Source organism: Podarcis bocagei, assembly GCF_964188305.1.
Source record: "Podarcis bocagei genome assembly, contig: HAP1_SCAFFOLD_208, whole genome shotgun sequence".
Lineage (NCBI taxonomy): Eukaryota > Metazoa > Chordata > Lepidosauria > Squamata > Lacertidae > Podarcis > Podarcis bocagei.
In genome coordinates this window covers 75,141-95,995 of record NW_027670240.1, presented here as the reverse complement: position 1 = coordinate 95,995, position 20,855 = coordinate 75,141, and the positions used below count along the sequence as shown (strand labels likewise).

Here is a 20,855-nt window from a genome sequence, read left to right as displayed (position 1 = left end):
TTGGACTCTCTGATGAAGCCCCTCTTCAGGTTCTTGTCAATAAATTCTCGCAACTCCTGCATTTCTCTGTCTGACATGGCATACAACTTGCCCACAGGAAGCTGTGCTCCAGGGAGTAGATTGATCTGGCAATCAAAGGGCCTATGAGGGGGTAGTTGATCAGCTTCCTTCTCGCTGAACACGTCGCTGAGATCTGCATACTGTGGTGGTACCTTCACCTTCTCCATTACTTCAGTCCCTGCTAGGGTGGCTTGGGCCCCTGCTGAACCCTTTTCCCCTTTGCAGTGTTCTAAGCAATGTGCTGAACCAAAGGAAACCACTCTTTGATGCCAGCCCACCAGCGGATCATGTAGCGCTAGCCAGCTCATTCCCAAAATAATGGGAGCGCCTCCCAAGGTGGCCACATTAAACGCTATCAGTTCTGTGTGCCTTGCCACCCTCATTATCATTGGGACGGTCTGCAAGCTGACTCCTCCTCCCAACAACTCCCTGCCATCGATCGTGGTCACCTGCAGGGGGTTGCTTAAAGGGATCGTCTGTATCTGGTGTTCAGCAGCAAACTCCTTGCTCATAAAATTGCAGGAGCTGCCTGAGTCCAACAGCGCCTTTATTTTTAGGGGGTGTCCATTTTGCAGCTCTAGCGACACATCAATAACTAGAGCAGGTTGAGGAGCTTCTGGCACGGGCACTTTCACTGCTCTTTGGCCTGGCTGCAGTGCCCCGACTGTGGCAACCAGGCGTTGGCTTTTACCTGCTCCGTTTCTCCCTGCTCTCCTCCCTCAACAGCTCCCACCATCCCTTGCCATTCCTTCCTCTGGGGGCAGACTCTGGCAAAGTGGCCTGGCTGTTGGCAGAGATAGCATTTCCGGGCGCCTTTTCCCTCCTTCTTAACCCCCTCACTGGGTTTTGAAAATGCGCGCGCGCGCGCTGTTCCGATTTCCATCGGCTCTGCCGGCGGGAAAGCTGGCTCAGGAATGTCTGGAATGCGGAACTCCTTCCAACGTTCCCCTCTCCCTTCCCGCCTCTCCAAGGCTCTTGCCTCCTGACGCGCTCCTATGGTCAGCGCAGATTTGGTCAGCTGATCCATAGACACCGCCCTGGGGCTCCGGGACAGCTCGTCTTTCACAGCCGAAGAAAGACCTTCTTCAAATAGCATCTGAATAGGTGCCGCCGATAAATCCCAACCCAGTCTGTGAATCAGCATGGTAAACTCAGTCCAGTACTCACGGACAGATCGGCTTCCCTGCTTGCAAGCCATTAGCTGTCTGCGCACCACCCCTTCCTCAATATCGCTGGAAAACATGATATCCATTGCTCTAAAGAACTTCATCGTGTCCTTTAGGACGTCATTGTGCGTTGCCATTAGGGGTCGAACCCAGTCCCGCGCCCCTTTCTCAAGATGCCCAATTACGAAAGCAACTCGCGATTCCTCATCAGGGAACTCATCGAACTGCACATTAATGGCATATTGCATCTCTGTCCTAAAGGCATGGTAATCCTTGGGGTCCCCCCCAAACTTCTGCACCAATCCTGGTACCTTTCTGGGGAACTGAGTGGCTCTCCCCTTCTTGTCTGCATCCTGAGCCCTTCTCTCCTCAAGCCTCGCCGTCTGCAGCGCAAGTTGGACTTCCAACGCTCGGTACCTTTCTTCCAAGCTTGGACCAGCGCCAACTCCTGCTCCTCCGGTTCCGGCTGGTTCGCTCATGATGCTTTCTCCTGCACAGGCAGCGTACAGAGACTGTCAGACTGCTGTAATGGGATGATTAGCTGCTTGTGCGTAAAATCGTGCTCCCTCAGAGTTTGTGCGACTCCACAAACCTCTGTGTGTGACAGAGCTCCACAAACATGTCTGCTCTTAGTCACTCGTAGAGTCTGACAGTGGCTGTCTGCGGAAGCGTTTCCAGCAAAGAAGCTCCTTAACGGAAACGCGTCTCCTGGACTCACGGCGTGACAGTTTCCGGCGAGGTGTGGGTCTCCCTATGGGAGACTCAGATACCTCCCCACTGTTCTCGCTGGAAGCGTCTCTGAGCCCTCCCTCCTGCTCGCATTCCCTCAGAGATCCACTCCTCCCCCTGCTGGTTCCTGCCTCAGCTGTTGAGTCTCTTTCTTCCTCCCTGAGACCCTCCACCGCCTGATGCTCCGATGGCAGTTCCCTGACAGTATGGTTTAATGTAAACATCAGATAACAATTAACACCTGAATTAAAACTATCTTAACACAATACAGTGTTAAACAAAAAGCCCTGTAAAATATATGAAAATGTATATACAGATGGGAAAGCATCAATGTTGAAGGATGAACTGAAGTTACAGAAACAAAGTAAGGTTCTAAATGCAAAACATACTTTACAACCCATATATGTCCATTTATTCTGAAGGAAAAAAACTACACAAACCCAGTACCAAAAATTACAAAACTTTTTTTTTTGTTTTCCTCCCTCTTGTCTTGCCTTCAGTTTCTCCAGCAGGCTTAACTGTAGATTTGGAATGTTCTTCTTTCACTGTTTTCTTTTTTTCTTTTTTTAATGGTGTCTTTTCAATGCTTTCTAGTTGTTAAAAAAAAAAGAAAGATGATTTGAGGCCAAACTTTTTGATATTCTCTCTTTAGTAGCAAGATTAGATAAAAATATATCATTCTAATTATCAAGATATCTTTCTTCTGTTCAGAGCAGTTCATTCCAGGCAGTTATTCACTCTTTCCAAACTGACTTGACATTATAACTAAGGGAAACCCTGTGGTAGATGTTTGGAGTCCTATCTCTCACATAAGGCCACAGTTAAGGAAATTGGCTGCAAGGTGCAGGATCCCTCAAACCCACCTCAGGATCACTGCTTCCAAAAAGTTCACATGGAGGAAATTTAATATTGTCCTATTGAAAGCTATTTCAGACCATAGCAGATAACTTTAAAAAATAGTAAGTAGTAAATTCTAAGCATTACTTATTTTAAAAATCTGTAAGCATGTTAGCCCCACAGTTCATCTCTAAACCAAATCAATGCTAGATACCTTTGAATCAAAGGAGACTTTTCTAAGTACAGCAAGATGATTCCTCAGATATATTGACATTCAAGCTGCCAAAGAAGGCATTTTATTTCAACTCATAAAAATTAAATGTTCTATATTGTGTAGTAACAAGCAGACTTTGCTTCAACCTATCAGTTATGGACATTTCAGTTTTGTTTGTAGCTGCTGATCACAAGACAGCAGTATTATCTAATTAGAAATATTTTAAAGGTATTCCCTTTAATGGGAAATGTGAAAGTATATGCTGCTGTTATTGTTGGCGTCCATCTGTCTCAAGAGACAATGAAGGGCACCTTCCAAGGGTGAAGTCAAATCGTTGCATTAGCAGCACTGAAGTGACCTCCTCAGGAAACAAGCTTAGACAAGTGTGGTCCTGCTTCACTGATGTGGTTCAAAGGAAAGCAGAGCAATAGATTTGGCATTATTGCTTAGGAAATATATCAGGTGTGGAGAACATTTAGCCTTCCAGATGCTGCTGAACTGAATTCTGCATCATCCCAGGCCATTGGCTTGCTGGGGCTGATGGGAGTTTAGAAAATTTCCCGCGCACCTGAAATACATGATAAATAGAAAATTTGCTTTCAACATGCTTTTTGAATTGCTGATTCAAAACAATCCACCTTGGTAATGTGGTTAGAAAGGGAAGCCAAACAGGCAGCTACTGCAGGCAGAAAATTATTCTGTCTCCTCAGTGGACAAATGGTTTATAGAACTATGAAGAATGACATCCTATGTCCTTTTAAAATGTGTTTTTTTTTTTGTGGGGGTGAGTTAGTTTTTATTTTGGTAATATATTTTGTGGTTTTATATTCTTATTTTGTTCTGTGAACTGCCCTGAGACCTCTGGGTATAGGGCAGTATATTAATTTTAATAATAATAATACTAATGATGGTGGATTCAAAGATTCCCGAAGGCTTGTGCACAAAAATTTCTGAAACCGCTCCTGACTGTGGGTTCTTCATCTCATCCCACTTCCAGGAGTAGCTTCTCATAAGAGGAATTCTGAAGTACTAAGATCTACATGCAAGTTTTGTGCATAGCCCTTTGGATCTCACCTAACATGGTTAATGTTTATTAAATATTAATGACTTTATATAAGTTACTCTGTAAACATATCTGCATTAGAGGTCTCCTGTTTATTTGCTTTCCCTAGGCTACAGTTCTTTCCCCCACCCATACAAAATAAACGACAGCATTCAGGACATTAGGGAACTCTTACTAATAATAGTAGTTATTTATAATAATAGTAATAATAGGTTTCATAAACAGGAAAAACCAATAAACTTTAAAGTCTATTTTTAAATAACAGCTAAGCAAGTTATGGGAAGAGGGAGAACACCAGTTTTTCCAGATATCCCACTTATGAATCCAGAAGTTCAATTCTCCGTAAGAAATATGTGAATCCGGTGGCCATCTCACTATATACTATAAACTGGAACCTTTCTGAAGATCAGTCACACTCCTACTATATACTTCAATAATGGGATGGTTTTTCGAGTTTTATCTCTAGGTGATTTGCAGCAAACTAACAACAAAGTTTTATTCCCACTTGTTTAGTGATAGCAACACCCTTCCTAGCCCTTTCCACCTAAGGCTGCTGAGATGAAGGTATATAACTAGAAGTGGACTTTGGGTTATGAAAGGCCTGTCTGCTCCCTTTAATTCTGGTACAGAAACCTAATTCCAAAGCTCTGGATGTGTTCAGAGGCATACTTTCCTTTAATTCATCTGTATGTCATTTACATCTGGTTCTCATTGTTAGACCTCAGAGTTTTAGTAAAGTCTGCTCACCCTGATTTACATTGCCAATGGCATCTTCAACAAAGAAATTTTGAAATGAAATTGATGGTATCTAAATTTCAGGTGTGCTACTGTAACTTTTCACCAAAGCTTTAAGGTTTTCCATTAATTTTGAATCGAAAGCTTAGAATCTTAAACATTAAGAACTCTGAAATAAGGAGGAAAAAACCATGGACATACCTGCTTTAGATTTTGATTTGTTCTTCAGAATCATCTGTCGATCTTTAGGAGCATCATCACCCCCTGCATTCAATCTACGGTTGGTTCTGAGAGAAGCAGAAATAGGTGCTACAAGTGCATCAACTCTTCTACCTCTTCTGCTTATTTTCTCATTGGCTATAGCTAGCTTTCCAACATCTACATTTTGTTTTTCCTGAAAATCTTCCTTTTCAGGAAGGTTGTGCTTTCTTCTGACAGACATGAAAGGTGTCACTATTTTAATTTTGTTTCTTCTGCCACATTTTTCAAGTTTCCCTTTTCCAGTTGCATCATTTTCACTGGCAGTTTCACCTTTGTCTGGAGGTGGTGATGTTAGAGTGATGCTTACTTTGAGAGAAGGGTGTACCCGTGATGGAGTTCTTTTTACTCTCTTCCCCTTTGATTGGTTTTGGAAAACTGAACTACTTTCCAAAGACATCTTCTTATCTTTTACAAAAGAGACCTTTCTGTTGTCACTTACTGGTTGGCCATTACTTTCTGTTGAGATTTCAGAAGGAACCGATTGCTTTCTTCTACCTCTTTTGGAAACATTATCTATTGTCACACCTTTTAAAACTTCTGGCATGTCTTCTTGATTCCCAGTATCAAGCAATATGGGCTTTTTACTTGCAGAAACTGAGCTTGCTGCAATTGCCTCATCTGCTTTTCTTCTTCTGCCTCTACGTGGCAGATTCTCACTTGCAACAGTTGCAATTTCCAAAGCCTCACTTGGCTGTTCCACAGCACCTTTGCTTTTGGTTGAGGATGGCAATGGTAAAATGTTATTTTTGAGGGGAGAAAGAGCTGTTACCTGGCATTCAGGAACAGCTCTTCTTCCCCTGCCCCTTTTTGGTTGATTCTCTTTTACAGTGACAAGCATATTTTGGTCTTCTGTATCACCTGCCTGTTTACTGTCACATTCAGTGAGTATTTCAGGAGAAATGGTTTGTTTGTTTCTACCTCTCCTGAGTGGGTTTCTTCTGCCCCTTTCCAGCTGATTATCTTTTATGGTGACAACCATGGCTTGGTCTTTTCTATCAGCTGTCTGTTTACTTTCACATTCTATGGATGTTTCCTGAGAAATGTCTTGCTTGGTTTTCCCTCTCTTGGGCAGCATTCTCTTTGCTACTTTTTGCTTCCTTGCTGGACAATACTTTGCAGGAGTCTGCAAACCTTCCAAAGGCACCTCCTCAGTTTCATTAGGTTTCTCTTCTTTTTGAACTTCATCTAAAGAACACTTTCCTGGGGCAGAACTAATGCTGTTTGCTGTTGGGCCCTCATATGTAAGTGGAATGTCTTCCAGAGGCAATGTCACTGAACATACAGGAGGAGCAGCTCTTCTCCCCCTGCCCCTTTTTGGCTGATTCTCTTTTACAGTGACAAGCATATTTTGGTCTTCTGTATCACCTGCCTGTTTACTGTCGCATTCAGTGAGTATTTCAGGAGAAATGGTTTGTTTGTTTCTACCTCTCCTGAGTGGGTTTCTTCTGCCCCTTTCCAGCTGATTATCTTTTATGGTGACAACCATGGCTTGGTCTTTTCTATCAGCTGTCTGTTTACTTTCACATTCTATGGATGTTTCCTGAGAAATGTCTTGCTTGGTTTTCCCTCTCTTGGGCAGCATTCTCTTTGCTACTTTTTGCTTCCTTGCTGGACAATACTTTGCAGGAGTCTGCAAACCTTCCAAAGGCACCTCCTCAGTTTCATTAGGTTTCTCTTCTTTTTGAATTTCATCTAAAGAACACTTTCCTGGGGCAGAACTAATGCTGTTTGCTGTTGGGCCCTCATATGTAAGTGGAATGTCTTCCAGAGGCAATGTCACTGAACATACAGGAGGAGCAGCTCTTCTCCCCCTGCCCCTTTTTGGCTGATTCTCTTTTACAGTGACAAGCATATTTTGGTCTTCTGTATCACCTGCCTGTTTACTGTCGCATTCAGTGAGTATTTCAGGAGAAATGGTTTGTTTGTTTCTACCTCTCCTGAGTGGGTTTCTTCTGCCCCTTTCCAGCTGATTATCTTTTATGGTGACAACCATGGCTTGGTCTTTTCTATCAGCTGTCTGTTTACTTTCACATTCTATGGATGTTTCCTGAGAAATGTCTTGCTTGGTTTTCCCTCTCTTGGGCAGCATTCTCTTTGCTACTTTTTGCTTCCTTGCTGGACAATACTTTGCAGGAGTCTGCAAACCTTCCAAAGGCACCTCCTCAGTTTCATTAGGTTTCTCTTCTTTTTGAACTTCATCTAAAGAACACTTTCCTGGGGCAGAACTAATGCTGTTTGCTGTTGGGCCCTCATATGTAAGTGGAATGTCTTCCAGAGGCAATGTCACTGAACATACAGGAGCAGCTCTTCTCCCCCTGCCCCTTTTTGGCTGATTCTCTTTTACAGTGACAGGCATATTTTGGTCTTCTGTATCAGCTGCTTGTTTACTGTCACATTCAGTGAGTGTTTCAGGAGAGATGGTTTGTTTGCTTCTACCTCTCCTCGGTGGGTTTCCTTTTGCTATCTTCTGTCTTTTTGGTGGACTGTGCTCTAAAAGAGGTTGCTCACTTTCCAAGGGCATCTTAGGCATTTCATCAAGATTCTCTTTAGTCTGAGTTTCTTGCAAAGAACATTTTCCTTGGGTAGAACTAAAGCTGTCCACTGTTGGACTCTCTTTTGTAAGAGCAACGTTTTCCAAAAGAGGTGATATCTGGCATTCAGGAACAGCTCTTCTTCCCCTGCCCCTTTTTGGTCGATTCTCTTTTACAGTGACAAGCATATTTTGGTCTTCTGTATCAACTGTCTGTTTACTGTCACATTCTGTAGTTGTTTCCTGGGAAATGGCTCGCTTGATTCTTCCTCTCCTGGGTGCTACTGTCTGCCTTCTTGGTGGACTATGCTCCTCAGGAGTTTGCACACTTTCCAATGGCACCTTTTGCGCTTCATCAGGATTCTCTTCATTTTGAATTTCCTGCATGCCTGGCTGTGACGCAATGGAAGTACTCTTTTGTTCTTCATAAGCACCATCCTTATCTCCAAGCATATGTTTTTCCCCAAGTGATACAGAATTATCACACAGAAGATGAACTTTCATCCCTTTCCTTCTCCTAACATTATTTTCTTTAACATCTGTTGCAGTCTTTTCCAAAACCTGTGTTTTAGGTGTTGTGTGTCTTAGACTTTCCTTTTTAGCCTCATTAACATCTGTGTTTGTTGTAAACAATTCTGCTTGTATTGAAGCAGCCTTTCCTCTTCTATTTCTTTTAAGTATGACATTTTCAGCGCTTTCCACTCCTGAAGTTTCAAATTTTTGGTTTTTTATTTTGTCTTGTATTTCTGCATTTTCTTCTAATTCTAAACTTGCCTTAGTTTGTTGAGCTGCCTTTCCCCCCTCACTTTCAACTGCAGATGTGTTGCTTTCAGATTCTTGCTTTAGATTTATTTCAGTGATGTTCTGGTCAAAGTTTTCATTAGCCTGCACACAATTGACTGATTCTGCTCTCTGGGTGCTGCTTGTATGCCTCTGTGTATTTTTTGCATCATGTTCTTTTACGGATCTGGATTCATCAGCTTCCCCTCTTCTAGTTCTTCTAGCTGAAGGCAATGGTCCAATGATTTCTATATCTACTGCCCCAGAATTTGCAACTGTTTTTTTCACAAAATCAATTTTGTGTCCGTTTTCAGAGTCCATTCCCTTTAGCTGATGGCTTTCTGAAACACACTTTATTTCAACAGGTTCTATCACTGCTTCTGATTTTAATTCACTAAATGTGTTACATGCAACATGTCCCAACTTGTCTTTTAATTCTGAAATATTTTTACTGTTGTCCTTTGGTTTTGGCAAAGGAGATATTCGTTTAGGTGATGATTCCAGTTTTGCTTCTTTATTTTCACAGTCATTTCTCATGGACTCTTAAAAAAGAAAAGCACATTCAATGTTATTTCTCAGGATATGGTGATTGTGAAGAGTAGTAAACACACTTATTAGCCAAGAAGTCCCAGAGGAATACTACATTGCTTCATAAATTTGCTTTTATATTTTGCCACGTGATATTTATATCTTGTGCTATTAATCATTCTTAACTTTAACAATACACCACTATTTGCAGATTATGCCACTTTACAGTGCTTTCCCAAACCTTCATATTCCAGAATCTCATAAATAAAATTATTCAAGTTTTGTTGTAATTATGAAGAATGCTTCAAGATGAATAAAATGCAACCAAGTTAAGCACTTCTTAGCCACACATAGCCTTAGAAATACTAAGTTACATTTAGAATGGGCTCACGATTTCACCTAAACATTACTTAGTGATGGGTTCTTGTAGTCCTATGCTGGAATTCAAATCCAATGTGTGCCGTTAGATGAGCCATGGCTTGTTTGTTCAAAAGAACCCTTTGCACAGAGCTCCCACACTTACAACCTAATGTGCATTATCTATACACTCAAGAATCAATGTGTAAAAATCATGCAAGTCAGCTTCATCCATTACCCTTTCAGATATTCTAAAAAAGGTGAAGGTAAAGGACCCCTGACAGTTAAGTCTAGTCGCAAACGACTCTGGGGTTGGGGCGCTCATTTTGCTTTACTGGCAGAGGGAGCTGACGTTTGTCCACAGACAGTTTTTCCGGGTAATGTAGCCAGCATGACTAAGTCGCTTCTGGCGAAACCAGAGCAGCGCACAGAAACGCCGTTTACCTTCCCGCCTGTTTATCTACTTGCACTTTGACGTGCTTCCGAACTGCTAGGTTGGCAGGAACTGGGATGGAGAAACGGGAGCTCACCCCGTCGCGGGGATTCGAACCGCCAACCTTTTGATCGGCAAGCCCAAGTCTTAGTGGTTTAGACCACAGCACCAGCTGTGTCCCATTCAGATATACTGCAAGCATCAAATTGGAACACCAGTAAAATAAGGATCCCATTTTCAATCAGTCGCTTTCCTATTGCCATTGTGTGCTTTAGGACATAAGGTGCACATAAAGCGGTACAATGACAACAGATTTCGATGCCCACACATTAAAAAAATTAATCTCTATAACTGGACCTAATTAATTCGTTCCGCAAGTCTCTTCGTCTTGCGGTTTTTTCGTCTTGCGATGCACGGTTTCCCATAGGAATGCATTGAAAATCAATTAATGCGTTCCTAGGGAAACCGCCTTCAGACCAGGTCCGGGGACAGTCTGTCCCCGGACCTCTTCTGAAGGCTGGGGGGGGGGTACAAGGGCTTTTCTTCCCACCCCCAGCATTTTAAAAAACCCTGGGACAGCGGAGGACTTCTCCGCTGTCTGGGGCGATCTTAAAATGCTGGCGGGCGGCATTTTAAAATCGCCCCGGACAGCGGAGGACTTCTCCGCTGTCCGGGGCGATTTAAAAGCCCCTGGGAAGGCAGGCAGGGGGGACAAAGACTTTCGCCCCCTGCCCGCCTTCAGAAGGTGTTCCCGCCCCCCGCCCCGCAACAGCGTTCCGAAGTGGGGCGGCTGGGGCAGGTGTCCCCGCCCCCCCTCCCCGCTTCGGAACAGCGTTCCGAAGTGGGGCGGCTGGGGCAGGTGTCCCCGCCCCCCTCCCCGCTTTGGAACAGCGTTCCGAAGTGGGGCGGCTGGGGCAGGTGTCCCCGCCCCCCCTCCCCGCTTCGGAACAGCGTTCCGAAGTGGGGCGGCTGGGGCAGGTGTTCCCGCCCCCCCCTTCGGAACAGCGTTTTAAAATGCTGGGGGTCGGGAGCGAAGCGCTGCCGACCCCCAGCATTTTAAAATCTTCCCGGGACACGGGGAGATTTTAAAATGCTGGGGCTCGGCAGCGCTTCGCTCCCGACCCCCAGCATTTTAAAACCTCCCCGGGACACGGGGAGATTTTAAAATGCTGGGGGTCGGCAGCAAACGCTTCGCTCCCAACCCCCAGCATTTTAAAATCTCCCCGGGACAGAGACTTCTCTGCTGTCCCTTGGAGATTTTAAAATGCTGGGGGTCGGCAGCGAACGCTTCGCTCCCGCCCGCCAGCATTTTAAGATCGCCCGGGGCAGGCGGGGGGAAGGCAGGCGGGGGGGAGCAAAGACTTTTGCCCCCCGCCGGCCTTCAGAAGAGGTCCTCTTCTGAAGGCCGGCTGTGGGCGAAAGTCTTTGCTCCCGACCGCCAGCATTTCCCTATGGGCTTTCGTCTTGCGATGCAAGCCCATAGGGAAATTCGTCTTGCGAAGCGCCTCCAAAACAGAAAACCCTTTCGTCTTGCGGGTTTTCCGTCTTGCGAGGCATTCGTCTTGCGGGGTACCACTGTAGTTTGTTTGCAATTGGGAGCAAGGGAAAACATAACTATTAAGAATTCATTCTCTTTGCTTGACTGCTCCCCAGAAGAACAGTCTTATATACAGTGCAATCCCAGACTACAACATCACACAAGATTTTCAAACATTAATGTTCATGGCAGTTTACAGCCACATGGTAGTTTATCACCCATTAGTCTGAACAAACTGTGATAGCTGTTGATGATGTATCAATTCCTCTTCCCGCTAATGATTTATTACATGCTACCTTTACAGATGGGGACACGGGTGGCGCTGTGGGTTAAACCACAGAGCCTAGGACTTGCCGATCAGAAGGTTGGTGGTTTGAATCCCCGTGACGGGGTGAGCTCCCATTGCTCGGTCCCTGCTCCTGCCAACCTAGCAGTTCAAAAGCACATCAAAGTGCAAGTAGATAAATAGGTACTGCTGTGGCGGGAAGGTAAATGGCGTTTCCATGCCAGAAGCGTCTTAGTCATGCTGGCTACATGACCCGGAAGCTGTACGCCGGTTCCCTCTGCCAATAAAGCGAGATGAGCGCTGCAACCCCAGAGTCGGTCACGACTGGACCTAATGGTCAGGGGCCCCTTTACCAAATGCAAGAGAAGGTACCCATGCTGAAAGATGGCAGCAGGAACACAAGAAGCCCTACCAATGTTGCTGGAGCACATGCCTTGGAAGCAGAGCATAAACCCTTTCAATAAGGACTCATTTTCTCCAGGGAAGCAGAAATGAACAGATACTAATGGTCAGGGGTCGCTTTACCTTTACCGATTAGTAGGCAAAGAAAGAAAGATGCCATGAAGACATTTTCAACTTTAAATTATACTAGTATTCTATAAATCTATATTGCATGGTTCAATAAACCCACATACATTCTTGCAATAGGGAAGCGAGCACCTATGCTTCCATGTAAAATCCTGATTTCCTTCCCAGTCTCCAAGAAGTAAGATTCTTTCACTCTGGCAAGCTGTGCTTCCGTAAAAAAACGCAGCAACTGTCAACAAAAATCAGGCAGGAACAGAGGAACTACACCTCTTTTCTTCTCTATATTGAAGTATAGAAAATTTAAAAATATAATGAAGAGGGAAGGTTCGGACCTGATCCCTGCATCAAGTCTTGATTGGGCCCAGTGCTAGCCAATGAAAGCTGCAAGACTGGCTTGGGATCCATCAGTTCTGGGCTATCTCAGCCCTACCCCTTGGAACACCCTATTTGTGGCTTTCTGCTGGGAGGGGGTTCTCTGACTGGCTCAGCATGAAGAGTAGGGCAGCGGGACACCTGTGCTCAATTCAAACCCCCAGTATTATATATTTTGAAACACTTGGGGAAAGGGCCTTATTAGGGCTCTGCATATATGCTGCTACACTACAAGCACTGAGTTCACTACAAGATCTCACTAGCTAGTTCGAATGATTTCTAACTAGAAATGGACCTTCAGTACCCAGCATACCCATTTTCCCCGTTGCTGAGAATAGCAAAACAGAATTAAGCAAATCTAATCTAAATTTAAAAACCCATCATTGTGGGGTGGGAGAGGGCGGAATTAAAAGACTAGTTCATAATTAAGACTAATATGAGTTTGAGAAATTACTAAATTCACATGCTTCCAGATTAAACAGGTAAATAGGGATTTTAGCAAAAGAGCAACTTTCATTCGGGGGCATTTAAAACCAGTATTAGTATGATGAAATGACTGCGTATTTTTGGACCATTATATGATGGTATCACTACTGTATTACACTTGGTTTAGATATTGACCTACCTTTAAAATAATATCACAGTGCCATCTGTTGGCAAAACTGAGAGTTGGTAAATTGGCATGGATAAAAATCTTACTATAGTCAAGAATGGGTAAGTTGCCAATGTTAAAAACCACTTAGTGCCTTATATTCATCACTTTCCTGTATGCATGTTCGCAATATAATTTTCTGGCAATTAGGGATTGATAAGACTGAGCAGCTTTTATTTCTTAAAGTTTTACTGTACACCTAATGCTGTACTACAGACAAACACACACTATAGGTTTTACATACAATTTAAAAAATGCTAGCTATTAAATCTGCCCAGATTTGCATATAAAAATAGTTAAATGCAAGCGGAAAGCTTATTTTGATCATGCGGTGACTGTTTCTGACTAACAGATGTGCTGTGTGAGGAAAAGCAACTAACTCCTAATCTGTTGTCACTTCCTCATGCCTGGGAGCAGAATGAACCAGAGCTAGAACTAGGGTAATCTGGATGTGCCCAAGGATACTCAATTGGGAGCTTTGATCTTAGCAAAGGCCCAAAAGGGCTTTGCAAGATTATTCTCTCAGACTGCTCCCCCTGCTCCTTGCAGGTTGTGCATTCCTACAGCTCTGAGCGTCTTGCTGGGTTCAATATCACCTAGGGTTAGTCCAGTCCTAACCTTACACTTTTAGAGGACTGGGAGCATATCAGAGTAGCATGCTGCAGTGAAACAAGAAGGCTATTGCCATCCTGCCCTGCTTGTGGGCTTCCCATAGTGATCCGGTTGGCTACTCCGGGAAACAGTATGTTGGCCCAGAAAGCCTTTGGGTTAGCTCCAGCAGGTCTTCTTAAAAAGTTAACAAAACAGCACCAATCTATTTTATCCTTCCATTCACAGTTCTGTGGATCAAAGCCATAAGAAAGTCTTATAGCAAGTGCCATCTTAGGATGTGAACTTCCTCATGTGATAGGATAAATATATCTTAAGATGGCACTAGCAGCCAATGGTTTTTTACGAAATATACTTGGAACTTTGTGACATACATGCACTTTCTCCATTACTACAGCTTTATCCTTGCAAAAACATAGATACGTTGAGATATATTGACTAGTTGAAGGGCACCAAGTAAGATTCATGGATGAGCAGAGATTTAAACATAGGTCTTTCTGGCCCGTCACTGACTTAAACAGAATGCTACTTTGTACAAACTAGGTTTGATTTTGTTAGAACAGCATGTGTTTGTTTCAGACAGTAAAACCAACCAAGTTCTTTATATGACCAATCCAACCATTTTCCATGGGATGCAAGTGAACTCCTTATAGGCTTGCAAAATATTTGGTACTGTACAAGAAAAAAAAATCATTTCACCAAAACACTAACAATTTACCTGTAAAACTTTCATTTAAGTCATCATGTTTCTTCAAAGGATAGTTGATCATCACTTTAGGGACTTGTACAGCAGCATTCACAATACTGGTATGAGCTTTTCCAATCACAATTGGAGCAGGGGAATTTGCATATCCTGTAGTAAAGTGACCCTGGACTTTTCTTATTGGCGTTTTTAGCATGGAAACATTGTTCTGAAAACAAAATATACAATTAAACCTTTGAGTCTGATCACTGAGGCTCAGAGTGCATGTAAGTCCTGGTGCTCGCAGCTCAATTACCATTTACTTCAAAGTTGGATACAATTCTGAATGTCAAGTCCAGCATGCACAATAAATCCAAGCAAAAAAAAGCAGACAGAGCTTTCATCCATTTTTCCTTCTTGAAACATTTTGCTGCTTGGCAGCAGCAGAAACTACAAACATAGAGCTCACATCTGGCCAGTCACATCTTGCCTCCCCAACAACATACTAAAAATTCTCAGTGCATTGTTGCACTGTTGCTTAGGGTGGCTTTTGCCAATTCTAAGTCATTTCCATCCTTTTACTTAAGTAGTACTGAGAAAAGACTGCAAGAATAGCATGGGAAATCCAATTTTGCATATCTTATTTGATAAAGTCCATTTATGTATGTATTTAATATAGAGGTGTTTGATAATAAGAGAATAATAGTACAGAATGGTATTCAAACTGCTTAACATCCTGTAAGGCTACAAGAGTATTACACCCATATTACAGATTAGATGCTTGACAGAGTATGGCTGATCCAATGATTTCGTGGCTGAACTAAAGTTTGAACTGAACCTTCCTGGTTCATTACATGCTGTTAACTAACTACATTACATTAAGCAGCATGAATTCTAAAGGACTTAATTGTAATTGTAGTAGTTTGAATATAGAAAACTCTCTTTATTCCTAAAGTAATCAAATAGTAATTCATAGTTTGAATTATTATAATACAAGAGGAAAGCTGTGTGAAAGGCACTTGAAAACTTTTCACTTGTGGCTACATTTCCTCTCCACATATGTATCTTCTGGCTCTTTCTCTCATTGCAAAAAGCTAATATTACGTTGGAAATGCTTTAGAAGTGTCTACCCATTTACTTTCAGGATACTGGGTACTTGGTAATTGTTTGACAACAAACAGTAAGATGTAGTCCTGTTTCTCAAGCGGAGATCTGCTTTGCATGTGCGCAGACAATGTTGGCTAGAAGCCATTGTTCTTACAGATCATTCAGCCTGTTTTACTTAACCTACAAGCTTTTAAGTAGCAAACACAGCTCTTAAAACATTATTTCTTTTTGCTTGTGGCCCAGTGTGTGGGCAAGCCACTTTGGTTTGTGGACAAAACATGGTCTTGCTCCATCTACCAGACATTGGCTGCCTTTCTACTTGCTCTCATCATGCACCTAGAATTCATCTCCATTCATTTTACCATATCCTCTCTCAAAAGAAAATATGATGCATACTCATTAACATTAGCAACATCAACTTATCCATAATTTTCCCAAGCCTAGTTTTAACCTACTTTACAAACTGCTGTGCTTTATATTACTCATATATACTCCAATGTGGTAATTCAGGCTGGTTTCATTATCCAAAAGGCATGCACACCAAGAGAACACATCTCCAAACTCAGAGTAGGGGGAAAGAATCTGATCTGCACATTTGCTCTGGAATTCCATGCAATTATTGGGGGGGGGGGCAAGGTGGAGGACATTTGAAGCTGCCTTATACAAAGCAGAACTATTGGTCCATCCATCCCAGTGATGTCTATTCTGACTTGGTGGAATAGATCTCAAGTTGTCTAGAAGTGCCAGGGACTGAAACTGGTACTTCATGGATACAGACCATCTATCAAAAAGCTAAAGGCCCTTCCCATCCCTGGTTTCAAAGAATTCCAGACTCTGGCATTTAATGACTGGAAAATGGAATGCTTCAATATATTTACTAAATGCAGGGTATTAGTTTTGATCACTGCTAGAGAATTACCTTTGATGGTTTTGTTGAGTTCTTCTTGGCTGACCTCTTCTTGGCTGATCTTTTAAGACCACATTTTGCAGCACTGCTTACTTGAGATTTTGGAACACCCTGTTTCACTATATCTGCCCAAGACTTTGCAACTGGAATGATAATTGTTCAAGATTGCTAGTTATTTCTATGCTTAAAACACATTTTTAATAAAACCAACATTTTCTAGATTTGTAGATTCATTTGTTCTAATGCATTTTTAAGCCAGGGTTGTCAGCCTGATGCCCATGAAGGCTTTCATTAGTACCTCTGGACATGTGCCAATTCCAAGCTTTATTTTTTTAATTAAAAAACCCACAACTGTCTAGCCCTCCCACAAATAGGGGACAAAATGTGCATGTATCTTCTAAGCCAGTGTTTCTCAAACTTGGTCCCATCATCCCTGACCACTGGTCTTGCTAGCTAGGGATTATGGGAGTTGTGTGCCAACAACAGCTGGGGGCCCAAGTTTGAGCAATTTCTGTGAAATGAAATTGAGTGTGGTGTGACCACCTTGTATATTTGTCCTGGTACTGAGTAATGTCCCGTTACAGCATTGGTGTTATCTCCACAATCAGGATTAGTAGGACCTAAATGACTTCCCATGGTTAGCATAAGATTTGAGGGTGGCTCTCTCTCTAATTCTGTGTTAGACCATACTCCTTATTGTAGCCATTTGGTGTTAGGCCACACATCTCTCATAGTAGCTATTTTGTGATGGGCACCCTCACTCTATCAAAATTCAAACTGTGCCCACTGATCCAAAAAGGCTGGTAAACCCTGCAGTCTTTTAGAATACTATATGCTGTATCTGATTGTTTTGTGGAACATCAAAAGACACTAACAAAGCAATAATGACAAACCTATCAAGTTGGCTTTGAAAGCCCCACTTTGCCTTTTAGAGTGAATTACACCCATTACTCCACTTCTCCTACACAAAGAACTTCTTGGAGTAGCATTTTTGCTCCTCTTTGTTGAACGAGCAGCTTTGCATTCTTGAACAGTAGGTTCAGATGTCTTTACTTCAGTGAACTCTTCTTCATCTCCGTTCATCTGACTGGAAAGAGCATCCTGTTCTTCTGAAGGTGGGCTGGTAACATGAGAAACTGAAAAGCGACCTCTTCTTTGGGGTGCATCAAAAGAAAAAGTGGCTGGGGGCGAAGCAACCGGAGACCTGCGTGCTGGAGGCGAGGCAACCGGTGACCTGCGTGCTGGAGGTGAGGCAACTGGAGACCTGCGTGCTGCGGGCGAGGCAACCGGAGACCGGCGTGCTGCGGGCGAGGCAATTGAAGACCGGCGTGCTGCGGGAGAGGCAACCGAAGATTTGCGTGCTGTGGGCGAGGCAACCAAAGACTTGCGTGCTGCGGGTGAGGCAACCGGAGACCTGCGTGCTGTGGGCGAGGCAACTGGAGACCTGCGTGCTGAGGGTGAGGCAGCATTCTTAGATGAACTATTCTCATGCTGAACCCCTTCAGGGAAACTCTGTAGAGAAAGAAGAGGGATTTTTTAAAAAGTTAATACAAAGAACTTCTAATGAGATATCAAATGTGGCATAGCACATAAGCAGAACTTAAACTGAGGAGACCTGAATTTGGGAATCTAGTGTACCACTTAGGTTTACAACCGTATCATACTGCAGTGGTTGAATAGATAAAATGTTCTCTATGTTGTCCTGAGATCCTTAGAGGAAGTACAGGATAGCAATTTGAAGTATAAATATCCACTTACAGATTTCAGTAGTTGCCCAGGAACTAAGTAGTTGTAACTGGTACTTCATTCAAGTGCATCTCCTTACTATAACATCTGTACAAGCTGGTTTGTTAAGACAAATTATTTTGGACATCTACATTGGCAACCGTGCCCCTATTATCTACAGAAAAGCATGTGAAGTTAGAGCTACATACTTTGACACACAAACTGTTAAGTGCTCCTTTTCAATTAACCTTTCTTTCTTGGGTAAATAGGGATAAGAAACCTTTTGGTGTCCTGCAGGTAGCAGGACCCCCCTTTGGCACCCATGAAATACCTCAGTAAGTATCTCATCAAAAATCCACAATACATAAGAAATAGCTTGCTCTTCTTGCTCAGTTTGTTTGCACTTAGCCAGCTACACCTATGAACATGTCCACATGTCACTGGATGCCAGGATTAAAGTATAAAGAGCTTCTTCCTGGGAGAGAATGCAGTAGTGGTTGGTGCATGTGCTCATGTCTTCACTAATGGGGTGGCATGTCTGCATCATTCTATAATTATGTCTCTTTTTCCATACTTTTAGACTTAGCAGCCATTTTATAATAAAAAGCTAACCCGCGGCAGCCATTTTGTGATTAGCAAGAACAGCACTTTCTCCAAATTTAAGATGGGCTCACTGGTTCAAAGTTTGGCGACTTCTGGCCTAACTCATATCAGCTCCAGTGAGTAGAGCCAATGGTTAATGATGATGAGAGCTATAATCCACCAAAATCTGGAAGGCCAGACACATGAAGAGGCCTAGGAAGAAACCACACAGACACACATCATGTCCTAGCCCAGAGAAAAGGAACCTTTTTGGATCCACAGGCCAGTCTAGCAGGCCAAATTTTACAAGTGTGCGGGGCCATCCTCCTGCTGAAATCACAAATGATGTCAAGGGATTTGGTGCTCTGAAACCCCAAATTTAAGACTTCAAAGCACTAGCAGGCAGCAAGGCACTGTTAAAAGCGACGTGTTTTTCCACATCATTTCAATAGTTGTTTCTTTGTAAATCCAGTTGCTGAAATGAAAGGAGGGACATGACACCTGAACCAAGTAGGAACATCTTCGCTTTGCATCAGCCACTGGGTTCCTGCTTTGTGCACTGCTTCAAAGGCTCCCAACAACCAGCTGATTGTTGGGTGCTTCGGAAGGGACTTAAGCTGGTTTGGCCAACTGCCTCCCTCACTTGTGGGCCAATGGGGAAGCCTGTCAAGCCAAGATTGGCCTGCAAGCCAGAGGTTCCTCAAACCTGTCCTAGCCCTTCTCCTTAAATGAGAGCTTTCCTCCTCCTTTTTTAAAGGGCACTGTCAAGCCAAAATTAAGAACTTTTATTCAGTGAGAATGCACTGCATTCATTCAAGTAGACATCTTTTCTGCTCATTTCTTTTAAATAAGATAAAACACTTATCTTTGAGAGGCCTTCCTCAAACGAAGCACAGGACAGCACACAACATGATAAAATGAAATACAATCACTACAACTACTAAATAGAAAAACCACAATACAGAACAGTAACATCAAACTACTTGCTCCAACCCACGATGGAGTCATGTTGTCCCTTGCTGCAATTTTATTTATTTTTACTCATAATCCAACTTTTAATAAAAATGCCAGTTCTCAAGAGTTATTGTACAGCAGGTGAAAACAAGGGAGTGGGGCTAGACCCCACTCATCCCATGGTGGAAACAAGTCTTCCCTTGCTAGCATTTGTCAGGGAACAAGACCTCTGAAGCAAATGGTCAAGCAACTGGAACTTGCTCAACCCACGCTGGAAATAATATTTCCCTGCATTCAAGATCATAAACCTGTCTCAAGGACACTTCATTTACCCTGACAACTTCTGAATTAAAAATTTTTAGGCAGGGATCCAATACCTACTTACTTGTAAGCCCCATTGGAAGGAATGGATAATATCCAATTATATTGTGGCATTAGAACAAATTTACTCTCAAGGGGGCCTTCTTCCCTGCACCCCAGCTCTCATGTGTCCACCAATCCTGCTTCAAAGTCTTTGGACCCTCTGGAGATTTGGTGCGGGGGGGGGGCATACAGAGCAACAGGGGAAGGAGTTTTCTTACACAATGTTGGATTTCACCCAATGGGACTTATATCTAAGTATGCATGTACAGGATTGTTAGAAACACACACACACACACACGAAGAATGAGAAGCAGAAGACTTGATCTGGGTGCTTTTGAGGCATTTCAGTACAGAAAATTATTTACCTTGATTCGAGATTGTCTAAATTTCAAAACCGCTCGAGGCGAGTTTCCAAATGGCAAGCTCAGTCGTGCTGGAGTTGCACCTCTTTTAAGTGGTGAGTTTGGAGGTAAGCATTTATCAAACAGTTCAGGACTCAAGTGCCCACCAAAGGACACCCTCTTTCTCTTTCCAAGAGGCTGAATTAATATGTCAGGTTCTTCGTCCTTCCGCTTTTTAGGTGATTTCTTAACTTCTACAAAAGAGCAAAACATACCAAATTCAATATACCAAGTTACAAAGCTAATCAGAAGGTTGATTCATTTTAGGTAATTTATCTAAAAGAAAGACAGAAGAAAGTTATTCTGAATTCCAACATAAATATTTAGCTCCAATCACAAAGGGAGTAAAAGGTAAAAGTAAAGGACCCCTGGACAGTTAAGTCCAGTTGGCTTCAACTATGGAGTACGTCGCTCACCTCCGCTTTCATGCCGAGGGGGCCAGCATTTGTCTGCAGAC

General features: G+C 43.0%; 1 protein-coding gene and 1 long non-coding RNA gene across 2 annotated transcripts; both read right to left on the bottom strand.

Moving 5' to 3' along the window:
• Positions 1-2,168: 2,168 nt before the first annotated feature.
• LOC308579561 (uncharacterized protein) lies at positions 2,169-5,995 on the bottom strand. Its single transcript, XM_081214122.1, has 2 exons — positions 5,006-5,995; positions 2,169-2,545 (listed from the first exon to the last, which is right to left on the bottom strand). Exons 1-2 carry the CDS (start codon positions 5,901-5,903, stop codon positions 2,409-2,411), a joined length of 1,035 nt encoding a protein of 344 aa, XP_081070248.1. The 5' UTR covers positions 5,904-5,995; the 3' UTR covers positions 2,169-2,408.
• An 8,405-nt stretch (positions 5,996-14,400) lies between these two features.
• On the bottom strand, positions 14,401-17,283 carry LOC308579563. Its single transcript, XR_014004538.1, has 3 exons — positions 17,267-17,283; positions 16,386-16,516; positions 14,401-14,588 (listed from the first exon to the last, which is right to left on the bottom strand). It is a non-coding gene; the product is annotated as an uncharacterized lncRNA (long non-coding RNA).
• Positions 17,284-20,855: the final 3,572 nt, after the last annotated feature.

Excerpts from the sequence above, each read along its gene's own strand:
- LOC308579561 (XM_081214122.1), bottom strand. The coding sequence starts at position 5,903 with ATGCTTGTCACTGTAAAAGAGAATCAACCAAAAAGGGGCAGGGGAAGA. Across the intron at positions 2,546-5,005 it reads CAAATCAAAATCTAAAGCAG|AAAGCATTGAAAAGACACCA; the intron begins GTATGTCCATGG and ends TTTAACAACTAG.